We start from the raw sequence: 12,668 nt of genomic DNA on the forward strand, positions 1-12,668 counted from the left end.
AATGAAATCTGAGCCAGAACAGAAAATGCTGGAAAAGCTCAGCAGACCAGGCCACATTTGAGGAAAGGGATAAGCGTCAGCGTCTCAGATCTGAGATTCCATATCAGAACTCAACCGTTTGGTTAAGTGGGGGAAAAAAATCACAGCAAATGGAACTCAGTCTAGGAAGTGTGAGATACGGACCTTGGGAAGGCAAATACGAAGCATAACAGAACACAGTATTGATGAACACAGAACCTTGGAACCACAGAATCGTTATGACATTGGAGACCACTCGTTTGTTCGTTATGTGCCGTGTCATATGACGTTGCTGGTCATGGTTTTACATGACCATGGTTGTTCTTGGGGAATTTTTTTTCTACGGAAGTGATTTGCCATTGCTTTCTTGGGGGCAATGTCCTTACGAGACAGGTGACCCCAGTCATTATCAATACCCTTCAGAGACTGTCTGCCTGGAATTAGTGATCGCACAACCACGACTTATGATATGCACCAGGTGCTCCCATGGCTTCTCATGACCCTGATCGGGGGCAGGGGGGGGTCTAAGCAGCTAGACCCTGCCCAAGGGTGACCTGCTGGCAAGCGGAGGGAAGGAGTGCCTTACACTCTGGTTGGTAGAGATGTATCTCCACCCCGCCAGTGAAACTTGACTAATAGTTGGCCTTATTAGGGAAGGTTGGACCAGCTTGGCTTGTATCTGTGGGAGTTTAGTGGAGTCAAAAGGGGGGACTGATGGGTCTTAATAGTTAAATGTGGAGAGAATGTTTCTTCTTGTGGGAGCATAAAGAACTGGGACACTCTTTTAAAGTAAATTTGCACAGTACTGTAGTGATTTTACGCATTGCACTGCCACAAAAAAAAACTAATTTCATGACATATGTGAGTGATGATATAACAGGGAGTGTCTATGAGGTTGTTTGTTTTTGGAGAGACAAAGAGTCCATGACCCTGAGGGTATTACATTTGCTTGCCTGCAGCACCAAATGGGAAAGGAAGCTGTGAGAGAGAACATACAAACCTGCAGAGGGGCGTGGATAGGTTCAATGAATGGGCAAAAGTGGGAGTGGGTGGAGAAAATTTCTTGCTATCCACTTTGGTAAAAAGAATCGAAAAAGAGAATATTATTTAAAAAGTACAAGCGTTCAGATATATCTGGGTGTCTTAGATTAGCATGTTAAAGTTCAAAATTTTGAGGTATATTTATTATCAAAGTATATATATGTCACCATATACAACTCTGAGATTCATTTTCTTGCGGCATACTCAATAACTCCACAATGGAAGAATAACCAAAACAGAATCAATGGAAGACCACACTAACTTGGACGTTCAACCAGTATGCAAAACACAACAAACTGTTCAACTCTATCTTTGAAAAGGCTGTGAAGGAGAGTCTGTATACGTTTGAACCAAAGGTAAAGAAAGGAATAAAAAGGAAGAATTAATAATAATAAATAAATAGGCAATAAATATCAAGAACATGAGACGAAGAGTCCCTGAAAGTGAGTCCATAGGTTGTGGGAACATTTCAATGATGGGGTGAGTGGCTATCCTTTTTGGTTCAAGATAGTTGAGAGATACTAACTGTTCCTGATATATATAAAATGAATATAATCCCTGTAGTATTTCCGAATGGCACAGGTGGTTCTGCTTGCATGAAGTAACAGCGAGCGTGGAGCATTGGGAACTTAGGATGGAGGAGAATGGACAAAGACATGGGTTAGTCAGGATAAAAGGGATGGTCTGCAATGGACTACAGTGGAAGTCATACTACAGATAAAGTGAGGCCATGGGACCAAGGGAAGTATACTACAAAATATTGATCTGTGTAAGGGTTCTAGGTAAACAAACCTCCACCAGTCTCAGCCAATAAGGATATCAAGAGTATGGAGGAAAAGCTCATACCATTCCAGTTCCCTGGCAGTAACCAATCTCTGGATATAGCCATGCCAGCCCACGCAGGATTCGCCGTAATCTTGGGACACCAATGCTGTCCATGTTGGAGAAACAGGTGTTACTTGGCATTGTACGCAGCAGGTCTTTTTCGATCTGAAATGAAGAAATAGTCAAATTAGCAGCCAAATTAGAACTTGGCTACCTAACCAGACTGGACCTAACCACGCAGGTCAGGTCCGGGCTTAGCGCAGATTCTGAGGAGCAACACTCGCAAAATGCTGGAGGAACTCAGTAGGCCATGCAGCCTGAATGGAAAAGAGTAAACAGCTGATGCTTCAGGCCTTCATCAGAAGTGGAGAAAAAAGAGAAGTCAGAGTAAGAAGATGGGGGGGAGGGGGAGGAAGAAGTACAAGGTGGTAGGTGACAGGTGACACCGGGAGAGGGGGAGGGGGCGGTAAAGAGCTGGGAAATTGATTGGTGAAAGAGAGCTGGAGAAGGGGGAATCCGATAGGAGAGGACAGAAGGCCACGGAAGAAAGGGAAGGGAGAGAAGCATCAGCAGGAGGTGATGGGCAGGTAAGGAGATGAGGTGAGACAGGGAATTGGGAATGGGGAATGGTGAAGGAGAGGGGGCATTACTGGAAGTTTGAGAAATCGATGTTCATACCATCAGGTTGGAGGCTTCCCAGACAGAATAGAAAGTGTTGCTCCTCTAACCTGAGTGTGACCTCATTGTGGAAGTTAAGCAGGCCATGGACTGACACGTTGAAATGGCAATGAGTAGAATTAAAATGGGTGGCCACTGGGAAATCTCGATTTTTTTGGTGGATGGAGTATAGGTGCTCAATGAAGCGGCCTCCCAAACTACGTCAGGCCCCCTTCCAGAACTCCCTTGCCGAGCGTCTATGAAGGGAGAGGGGAGGGAATGGGACATATTCTATAAAGATCAATAAACCTAATGGAATCCAATAACCTTGCCTGGTGTTTCAGGGCTGGGTGTGTCTGCATGCGCACCAACCTCATGGCTCTGACATTCCTTCTCTGCCACCTATCACACACCCCTCCTTCACTCTGTGGCACCCAACCCTCACCATTCCCAAAATAATTTGCTCCCTCCAGATTTACAAACTCGCTCTCCACCCCATGTTGACAAAAACAGTGCTGTGCAAAGTCTTAGGCACCCTTGATATATATATATATATATCTGTGCTTAAGACTTTTGCACAGTGAACTGTATATTCTAACATTCCTGCTTGGTCATGGGTTTAAATATCTCTTAAACATTCCTATTCTGTCAGCTTCCATCTCCACCCCTATCTGTTTTTGAAGCACCAATCAATTGCTGTGTAAAAATATTTTACTATAGTGCCAGCGATCTGGGTTCAGTTCCGCTGCTCTCTGTAAGGAGTTTGCATGTTTTTCCCATGACCACATGGGTTTCCTATGGGTACTCCAGTTTCCTCACACATTCTAAAGATGTATGGGTTAGTAAGTTGTGGGCATGCTCTGTTGGTGTTGGAAACATGAGCTGCCCCCAGCTCATTATGCAGACTGCGTAAATTGTTGACACCAACAACATATATACATATACATTCCAATATACATATGGTAAATAAAGCTGATCTTTAAAGATTTTTAATCTTTACAATATATCTCCTTTAAACTTTCCCCTTCTCACCTTAATGCCATTCAGATTCCCATCTGCCCTTAGACAGCTCTTTGTCTCCACTTCCACATGACTTGAGTAATTAAATTAATTATCAGCTATCTTAGAAGTGTTGCAATTTCATCTAGAAACACCACAAACTCTGTTGGTGATTTACTGCCTCTACTCTCCCTCCCAGTAGTTTCCAAACCCACAAAAAAAAAAGCTACTGAAATCTTATTCAGTCTTCCAACACTATATTCCCTACAATGCAAAGAATTGCTACTGATATTTTCTCCCCAAGCTCTCGGCTCAGTCTTTCTGAAATCCTCAACTATTCTTTTGCCATATAGTAATTTAACTTTTCCAATGCTCCCTTCACACCCTTCCACTCATTCAGAATTCCTCTTCTCATATCTTAACCCACATCCTCGCATTTGTAATCTGGAAGAAGATGGTGCCAGAGAACAACTCAACAAGGGTGACATCTTTCAGATAGTTCACGAAACTACTTCTTTCACTTCTTTTTCTTTCAAGTGGGGTTCTGCTACTGTGATCTACATTTTGGTGGCGTGTTTTTGGGACCACTGAGTGATCTGGCGCTTTGCTGTCTCTGAGGGTGTTCCGTGAGGCGTGTGGCCTCAAGGCTAAGAAGCCTGGAGACAGGCCGCAAGCCCACGACCGACACCGTTTTTCGTCGATTGAAGCGCCAAGGAAGATTGAAATGGTTTAGGCGAGAGCGGAAGGCGAGGGGGTTGTTCGGCCTCTCACTCGCTGCTGCTGGAGTAAGGTGTTTGCATGTGACATCTCCCCCCTCGCTTGCTGCTCCCAGAGCAAGGTCCCTACATTCGGATACTCTCTCTCTTTCCCTCGATGCTGTCAGAGTTCTTGGGGAAGGTTTAATTGATGTGGTTTGTGGACTGGTCTCCGCAGTTCACGTTATGATATGTTTCTGCTTTCTGGTTGCTTCTTTTTTTGTTGCTATTTTGGGCAATTTTGAATTGGGGCAGCCTGCAGATAATGAACACTGAGTTGAACCGAAACATGCCTGGAATCTTTCAATTTTGTGCTTTATATTCTGTCTTTTTCTTGTTTTTTTGTTGCGAGTTGCATGATTTTTTTTGCATGTGGGGGGGATTTAATTTTTTTCTTTGAATGGGTTCTGTAATATTCTTTGTTTCATGGCTGTCTGTGGGGAAGAAGAACCTCAGGGCCGTATACTGCATACATACTTTGATCATAAAGGTACCTTGAAAGCTTCATAAACTGCTCCGACTCTGCCCTCAAAAAGAGCACATGGCGTTTATATAATAACTTTACATAATCTTAAACTGCTTCACAGGAGAACAATCACAAAGAAAAGTACACTGACTCATGTGTGATATTTAGTCAGTGATCACAAACTGTCAATGAGGCAAAATTTTTAACTACACCTTAAAAGGAGGAAAGAAAGACAGAGGTTGATCAGGGTAGGGGCGACGAGATAAAAGAGGGAGGAGTAAGGCTGCAGCAGGACTTAGTATTCAGCTACGTGGCAGATAGCCACATTTAAAATGGTTCCGGTCCTCTTGCCTCCTGGCCTACTGTAAACGGCTCCAACCCTACAGCACGTTTACTCACAGGATTCAATGTCCTGATTGCAACTTTTGAGCACTTCCCTTTCACTGCACAACTAATGGTCGTGTCTTCGAATGACTATATTGCAATGACTAATGCCCTTCTCTTGGACAACATCGGTGGTGTGGAGAGGGGAGACTTGCAGCTTGGGCAACTGCTGGACTTCCATAAAAAAAAACCCTGCCCAGGCTTGCGCCCTGGAAACTTTCCAAGGTGCAAATCCATGGTCTATCGAGACTAACGGAGGCCTACACGTATTGCATGTGGGTGTGGTGGGCCGGATGGCCAGTTTCTGGGCTCTGTAGTCCTACTGCTACATTCTCAATGAACCGAAGTGCATGTTCTACATACCCACACTGAGTGCCTCCAGTTGGACGGCTGGTTCATTTCGCTGATCCACGTTTACTCGGCTCTGCACTGAACTATAACTATGGGACTCTCTTACGGACTTCAGTTCAGAACGATACCTGGCTTGTGGTTTTACTTTCTCTGCACATTGGGTGTTCGGCTGTTTTTTTAATATATATGAGTTCCTTTTTTTTTATGGGTTCTTTTTATGGGCATGATGTGTTTTATTTTCTCTCTGCACATGGGGTGCTTGATGGACTTTTTAATATACATAAGTATGGGTTTCTTTGCTTCGTGGCTGCCTGTTAGGATAAAATCTCAAAGTTGTATAATGCATACATACTTTGATCATAAATATACTTTGAACTTTTGAACTTTGACCACTGGGTGTGCCTACATGAGGCACAGTGGGACAGTAAAACACTATAAAGTTACTTTCTGTGGATAATATTTTATTATTAAAGTTATTTACACTGACTCCTTCACCTGTTTAGCTGCAATGCCACTATCGTTGGAGCTGTTTTTGACGATGTCACGGTATGAGGTTTCAGTGTTCCGTTTCTTCTGCAGAGCTCCTGACAACCGCATCCAGATCTAGAGAGAGAGACAGGATTAATAAGAAAAATCGCAGAACTTCAAAAGCAGGCTGAGAAATAACAGAGCAAGAAATTTCAAACTTAAGGCACGGGGTTGGGGAGAGTTAGGGATCGGCGAGACAAAGAAATAAGCCTGAATTAAAAACAGGAGTTAAAGGACAAATACGTGTCTGACCATTTACAGGAAAGATGTCAATAAGATTGAAAGAGTACAGAGAAAATTTACAAGGAATTTACCGGGACTGGAGGACCTAAGTTGTTAGGATAGATTGAAGAAGTTAGAACTTTATTCCCTGGAATATAGAAGACTGAGGGGAGTTTTGATAGAGGCATACAAAATTATGTGGGGTACAGATAGGGTAAATGCAAGCAGGCTTTCTCCACAGAGGCTGGGTGAGACCTCAACTAGAGGTCAGGGGTTAAGGGTGAAAGGGGAACATTTATGGGGAACATAAGGGGAAGCATCCTCACTCAGAGGATGGTGAGTGTGTGGAACGAGCTGCCAGCACAAGTGTTGGATGTGATTTTGATTTCAACGTTTAAGGGAAGTTTGGATAAGTACATGGATGGGAGGGGCATGGAGTGCCATGGTCTGGATGCAGGTCGATGAGACTAGACTAAATGAGTGAAAGGGCCTGTTTCTGTGACTCTATGACCACGTATTAAGTGAGGACTCTAAACAAAATGGTGAATAAATAAGAACCACTATTAAAATAAAACTTATTTTACAGTAATACATTCTGTTCATTATAAACTGGAGGCACTAATCAAAAACTAAATGTTGTAAAAGCAACTGAGAGATGGCTGCAAAATAACTGAAAACAAGACATTGTTGAATATGAAATAATCAGAGTAAAAGGAGATATAAAGTAGCTGTGCATATTAGGAATAACAAGTCATATCACCAGTAAGAAAGTGCCTTTATATGTTTAGAAGATTGGAGTTGTCACCGAACATTAACAAACCTCTTCTTTCTACAGGGGCACAATTGAGAGCATCCTGACTGGCTGTATCACTGCCTGGTATGGGAACTGTACTTCCCTCAATTGCAGGACTCTACCGAGAGTGGTGCGGGCATCCCAGCTCATCTGTCCCACTATTCAGGACATTTACAAATACAGGTGTGTAAAAAGGGCCAGAAAGATCATTGGGGACCTGAGTCACCCCAACCACAAACTGTTCCAGCTGCTAACATCTGGGAAACGGTACCACAGCATAAAAACCAGGACCAACAGGCTCCAGGACAGCTTCTTCCACTGGGCCATCAGACTGATTAATTCGTGTTGACACAACTGTATTTCTATGTTATACTGTATTGACTATCTTGTTGTACATAAATTTATTTATTATAAATTACTATAAATTGTACATTACACAATTAGATGGAGATGTAATGTAAAGATTTTTACTCCTCATGTATGTGAAAGATGTAATAAAGTCAATTCAATTCAATTCAGATGTACTGTTGGGTGGCGGGGTGGAGATGCGTCTCTACCAAAGTGGGTGTAGGGAGTTCCTTCCCTCCTTTAGCCTGCAGGTCACCCTTGGGTAAGGTGTAGCACCACTTTATCCCCTCCTGCAACCACCCCACCCCGACCAGGGTCACATGAAGCCGTGGGAGCAGGTGGTGATGGTCGTATGAGCAGTTGGTACATATCATGTCCTGGTTATGCAATCACCGATGCCAGGCAGCCAGTCTCTGAAAAGTATTGATAATGTTTGGGGTCACCCATCTTGTAAAGACACACTGCCCAGAAGAAGGCAATGGCAAACCGCTTCTGTAGAAAAATCTGCCTAGAACAATCATGGTCAAGACCATGATCGCCCAGGTCATAATGAATGAATGTATTGAATATATCCTGACTGGTTGCATCGACATACGAAGCTGCAGAGACTCAGCTCAATACATCATGGACACGTCCTTCCCCACCATCGGCAGCATCTAAATGTCAAGAAGGCAACATCTACCATGAAAGATCTCAACCTTCTGGCCCATACTATCTTGAAACTTGAAGAAACATGTCACCAGATTCAAGCACCAAAAACAATTTAGTTCTTGAACCAAGTGGAACCAGGTCTCTAGCAACACTATAACCTGCTTTGATTACTCTGCCTTAATGGACTTGTTATGTTGGTCTAATTGTGTTTTCTTGTAAATGCTGTGTATAATTTATGCTTAACTTGTGCTTTTTTTGTGACTGCTACTGTAAGTTAAGTGCATATGACATGGAACTTCATTGTGATTTTAAAATCCACACAGAAATACACAATAGAACAGCTCCTATCATTGGCAGAATGGTGGGTGCATTTGAGTCCTGAATAACAAACCAAGCTTGGAGGCATTCCTCAACTTACAAATGCCTGAAATCTGAAATAAAAATGGTAAATTCTGCAAAAACTCAGCAGTCAGTCAGCTTCCACAGAAAGAGGAACAGCTGAGGCTTCAGGTCGAATTCTTTCATCAGGACTGGGAAAGCCCCTTCAATCAGAACGTACTCAGTTGTGCTGAAGGGTCTTCAATCTGGAACAATAACTGTTCCTCTCCCCATGCACGCTACCCGACCTGCTGAGTGTCTCTAATTTTCTGTGTATTTCACACGTTACACCATTGGTTTCGGAGACAGCTCCCTCTTTACGGTTCCCTGCGAGAATTTTCTGCTGCAACGATTCCTGTACCAGCAGTGCACCCGCAAGAGGAACATACTGCAGCTCTGCACGTTGTTTGAAATTTTGGCCCCTGTTCAGTCATAGGAAAGAGTCTAGAGGAGGTTCATGAGAATGATCCTGGGAAGGAAAGGGTGTGTGGTGTGTGTGATGGCTCTGGGCCTGTACTCACTGGAGTTTAGAAGAATGGGGGTGGGGGGGGGGGGTGAATCTCATTGAAACCTATCATATATTGAAAAGCCTAGACAAAGTGGACGTGGAGAGGATGTTTCCTATAGTGGGGGGGGGGGGGGGGTGGGTTCTAGGACCAGTATACAAGGACATTCCTTTAGATCAGAGATGAGGAATTCTTTTAGCCAGAGGGTGGTGAATCTGTGGAATTGATTCATGTGGAGGCCAAGTTATTGGGTATATTTAAAGCGGATGTTGATAGGTTCTTGATTAGTAAGTGTATCAAAGGTCACAGGAAGAAGGCAAGAAAAAGGGGTTGAGAGGGAAAATAAATCAGCCATAGAATGGTGGAGCAGACTCAATAGGCTGAATGGCCTAATTCTGCTCCTATGTTTTATACCCTTAAGGTCTTATTCAAACAAGCCATAGATTGCAATGTCAGAAGATCCCTTGCTCTCCTGACTCCTTTCACATTTTGCCACAATTTCATTTTTTTTCTTTCAAACTCAGATGCGTGGACCATTGATTTTGACCTTCTGACCATACGCTTAATCTTTCACCCCTTCTCTCTATTCATAGATTTACATTCTTAGAGTCATACAGAACAGCAGCCCAACTCTTTCATGTTAACCAGGTGGCCTACCAGGAGTTAGTCCCATAATCTTTTCTACCCATGAATTTGTCCAAATCTCCTCTAAACATTGCAATTGTACGCAGTGCTACTACTTCCTCACCTTATCCAATCCCCTCATGATTTTATAGATCTCTACAAGTTTACCTCTCAGCTTCCTTTGCTCCAGGGAAAACAGTTCTAACCTATCCAGCCTCTCCTCATAACTCAAGTCCTTGCATCCCAGCGACATGTTGGTAAATCATTTCCAAGATTAATCATGTCCTTTCAGTTCTGACAGGATGACCAAAACAATACTCAAGACTACAAGTGCAGTCACTCCAACATGTTGTACATCTGTAACATGATGTCCCACGTTTCAACTCTACTCCATTATAACATTGCTGCCCTTTGTACCACTTGGTTGCAGTTCTAGGGGTGACATTCAGGGTGCCTATTTTAAATTTGTAGGAAATGTTACAGATTATTAATAGCATGAAAGTGCAATATATCTGTAACCCTGAATTCTTTATGAATTTATAACTTTTGTAAAATGTAATGTGACAAAATGGAACCTGTGTGATCCCAGAGTGCTTTGCTGGTTTGTTGATTTGCTTGGATGGAGACTTACAAGGAGTTTCTGTGTGTGTGTTTTATCAAATCAAAGATCTAAATATTCAAAGCACATTTATTATCAAAGAACATATAAATTATACACCTTGAGATTAGTCTGTCTACAGGCAGCCACATTAAAAAAAGACCAAAAACTACTGCTCAGAGAAAGAGAGGGGGGAAAAAAGCACAAATTGTGTCAATTGTAGAAGTAAGCCAACAGCATTTCAAACCAGACTGAGCAGCCGGGGTAGGCCCAAGACTCGATCCCAGTTCATCACAGCAGTGGGGCAAAAATGCATAGCAAGCTGGATTGTTTCAAAGCCTCAGCGCTGTGGAGAAAGGGATGAACATTGCAGGAGAGCCAGAAAACTCAGCTAGACCCTTGCACCTATTGTTTCATGGGGGAATGTTTTGACAACAATACAGCTATCATGCAGGAAGAACCCTCTGAAGCCAAATGTCAGGAATAAGAGGCAGACACAGGAAACAGAAGAATGCCATTACGTAATGGAACAACCTAATTGCTTATCTGTAAAGGATACAAGTGGTTTGTTTAAGCTATAAGATTGAAACTATTTTCCAGACAATAACATGTGGAGTGGCTTCCCTTGTAAGAAAATAAAATGTGCCTATAATTTGATCCACTCTGAATTTGTCATAGGTTGATACTGTATATTAGACCTAGCTGAATGGTACACAACAAAAGTGTCAAGATTTAACAGATGTCTGCTGCCCACCTGATGAGCATTTCTATAATTCTATTAATTACATCCAGCTTAGTATTAATGGTTATGACCGGTGAAATGCACTCCTTTAGAAGCTTCCTTGAACAAAATTGAATAATAAATTATGATGACTCATGATACAGTGACCTCAACAAAAAAGAAAGAGAATTTGATGTGCATTATGGCTGGAAACTGGATTCACAGATGAGAGTCATGTGGCCAAAAGAGCTGATGGCATTGCATTGCTGCAAAAGTTCTTAAATGCAGAGTTAGTAAATCAATTTGCAAATGTTGACGTCAGTTATCCAAAATTAAATGGGCAGAAGGTCTAGATGAAGGGGTAAGGAAATGGAAGTACTATTAAGTGCATAATAATAACCCAGTATTTAAGCAGTCGCACTGGGTAACTCATTACTGTATTTGGCAATAGTAGATGAACCAAAGAGCAGATTAGAAAACTATTAGCATGCAAACACAAAGTTGGGGAAAGGACAGCAGTGGGTTTACCTGCGGTCGCAAGGAGTGCGGAATCCCGGAAAGGACCAAAGTTCGCAGTTTCTGAGAGCGCGGCAGTACTACGTCAATTTTATCCCACGTCAGATCGCCGACGTCGTGATTGTGCGTGAACTCAAGGTATGCTTGCCATCTCAGCCTCTGCTGAGGATCTTCTGGGAGTGGGATTCCAAGAACTCTCCGGTGATTTGTTTCTGATCCATCTATTGAATTACAACAAAGATACATCAGTCTTTTGGGTGCTTTCTATCTCATCAATGAATCAATCTACAACTGAATCCATACTATATTTCTTCTCTGACACAGAACTAAAACCTTTATCAATGTCAAAACAGTATCCAATCTGATGTGACTACAATAAACCAAGTCTCAGAATCTTCTTGCCCAGAATGATCCCATCCCATCATCTCTCCGCACTGTCTGTCCTCCATTATCCAGCTGGGTGGGACTGCAATTCCCTGTTTCCATTCATATCTATCTCGTTTCAGACAGAGGGTTTCGCTTCCTACTCCTATGCTGTTACTTCAGGAATCCATTAAGATTAGATCTATCCTTTCCTCTCCCTCCAGCTCAACTCTCAGAGACTCATTTCACATTTTATCCCCGGTTTCTTTGCCATCTGTGATTAGGTTACTGTGTTTGTAATCTATTATCGTAGTCTTTCCCAATCTTGTGTCTTCCTTAATTAATACCTGAAAGTGAATTTCAGGTTTCTCACATCCACTTACTGCTCCTCAGTAGCATCCTTCAAAAGTATAATGGATTCCAAATGTCTGCTGAAACAATGAGTTCCAACTTATCACAGCTTTTCTTGAAACCCTTAAGTTTTATTAAGCACAAATTTTCTTCGGCTAAACACCAGGAAACCAACAAACTTCATCATATGTCCCTTTCTTGTCTACATCCATTCCCTGCTGAATCAGGTGAGCTTTAGACCACCCCAACTTCAAATTCCTTAACACTGCAATTCTGTACGCCTCAGGTCATGTGCTGCTGAAACCCTTTAATACCCCAGGATTCTCCTGGCTTCAAAGTTTAAAGTACATATATGTCACCACATACAACCCTGAGATTCATTTTCTCGCAGGCACACTGAGTAAATCCATAATATAATAATAATGATCATAGAATCAATGAAAGACTGCACCAACTTGGGCATTCAACCAGTGTGCAAAAGACAACAAACTGTGCAAATATAAAAAGAAAGAAATAGTAATAAAAAATAAGGAACAATAAATTATCAAGAACATTAGATAAAGAGTCCCTGAA

The 12,668-nt window shown here is 42.4% G+C and overlaps 1 protein-coding gene across 3 annotated transcripts in view; it reads right to left on the bottom strand.

Annotated features, from left to right (window-relative positions):
- The window catches only part of sgsm3 (small G protein signaling modulator 3), a 113,634-nt gene that overhangs the window by 72,126 nt on the left and 28,840 nt on the right, over window positions 1-12,668 (bottom strand). For all 3 annotated transcript variants that reach the window (XM_059953876.1, XM_059953878.1, XM_059953879.1), the window contains 3 exons: window positions 11,394-11,602; window positions 5,992-6,099; window positions 1,906-2,049 (listed from right to left, as the gene is read on the bottom strand). In XM_059953876.1, coding sequence (XP_059809859.1) covers window positions 1,906-2,049; window positions 5,992-6,099; window positions 11,394-11,602 — 461 coding nt within the window. The remainder of the gene's footprint in view (window positions 1-1,905; window positions 2,050-5,991; window positions 6,100-11,393; window positions 11,603-12,668) is intronic.

Source organism: Hypanus sabinus, chromosome 29 (genome assembly GCF_030144855.1).
Source record: "Hypanus sabinus isolate sHypSab1 chromosome 29, sHypSab1.hap1, whole genome shotgun sequence".
Classification (NCBI taxonomy): domain Eukaryota; kingdom Metazoa; phylum Chordata; class Chondrichthyes; order Myliobatiformes; family Dasyatidae; genus Hypanus; species Hypanus sabinus.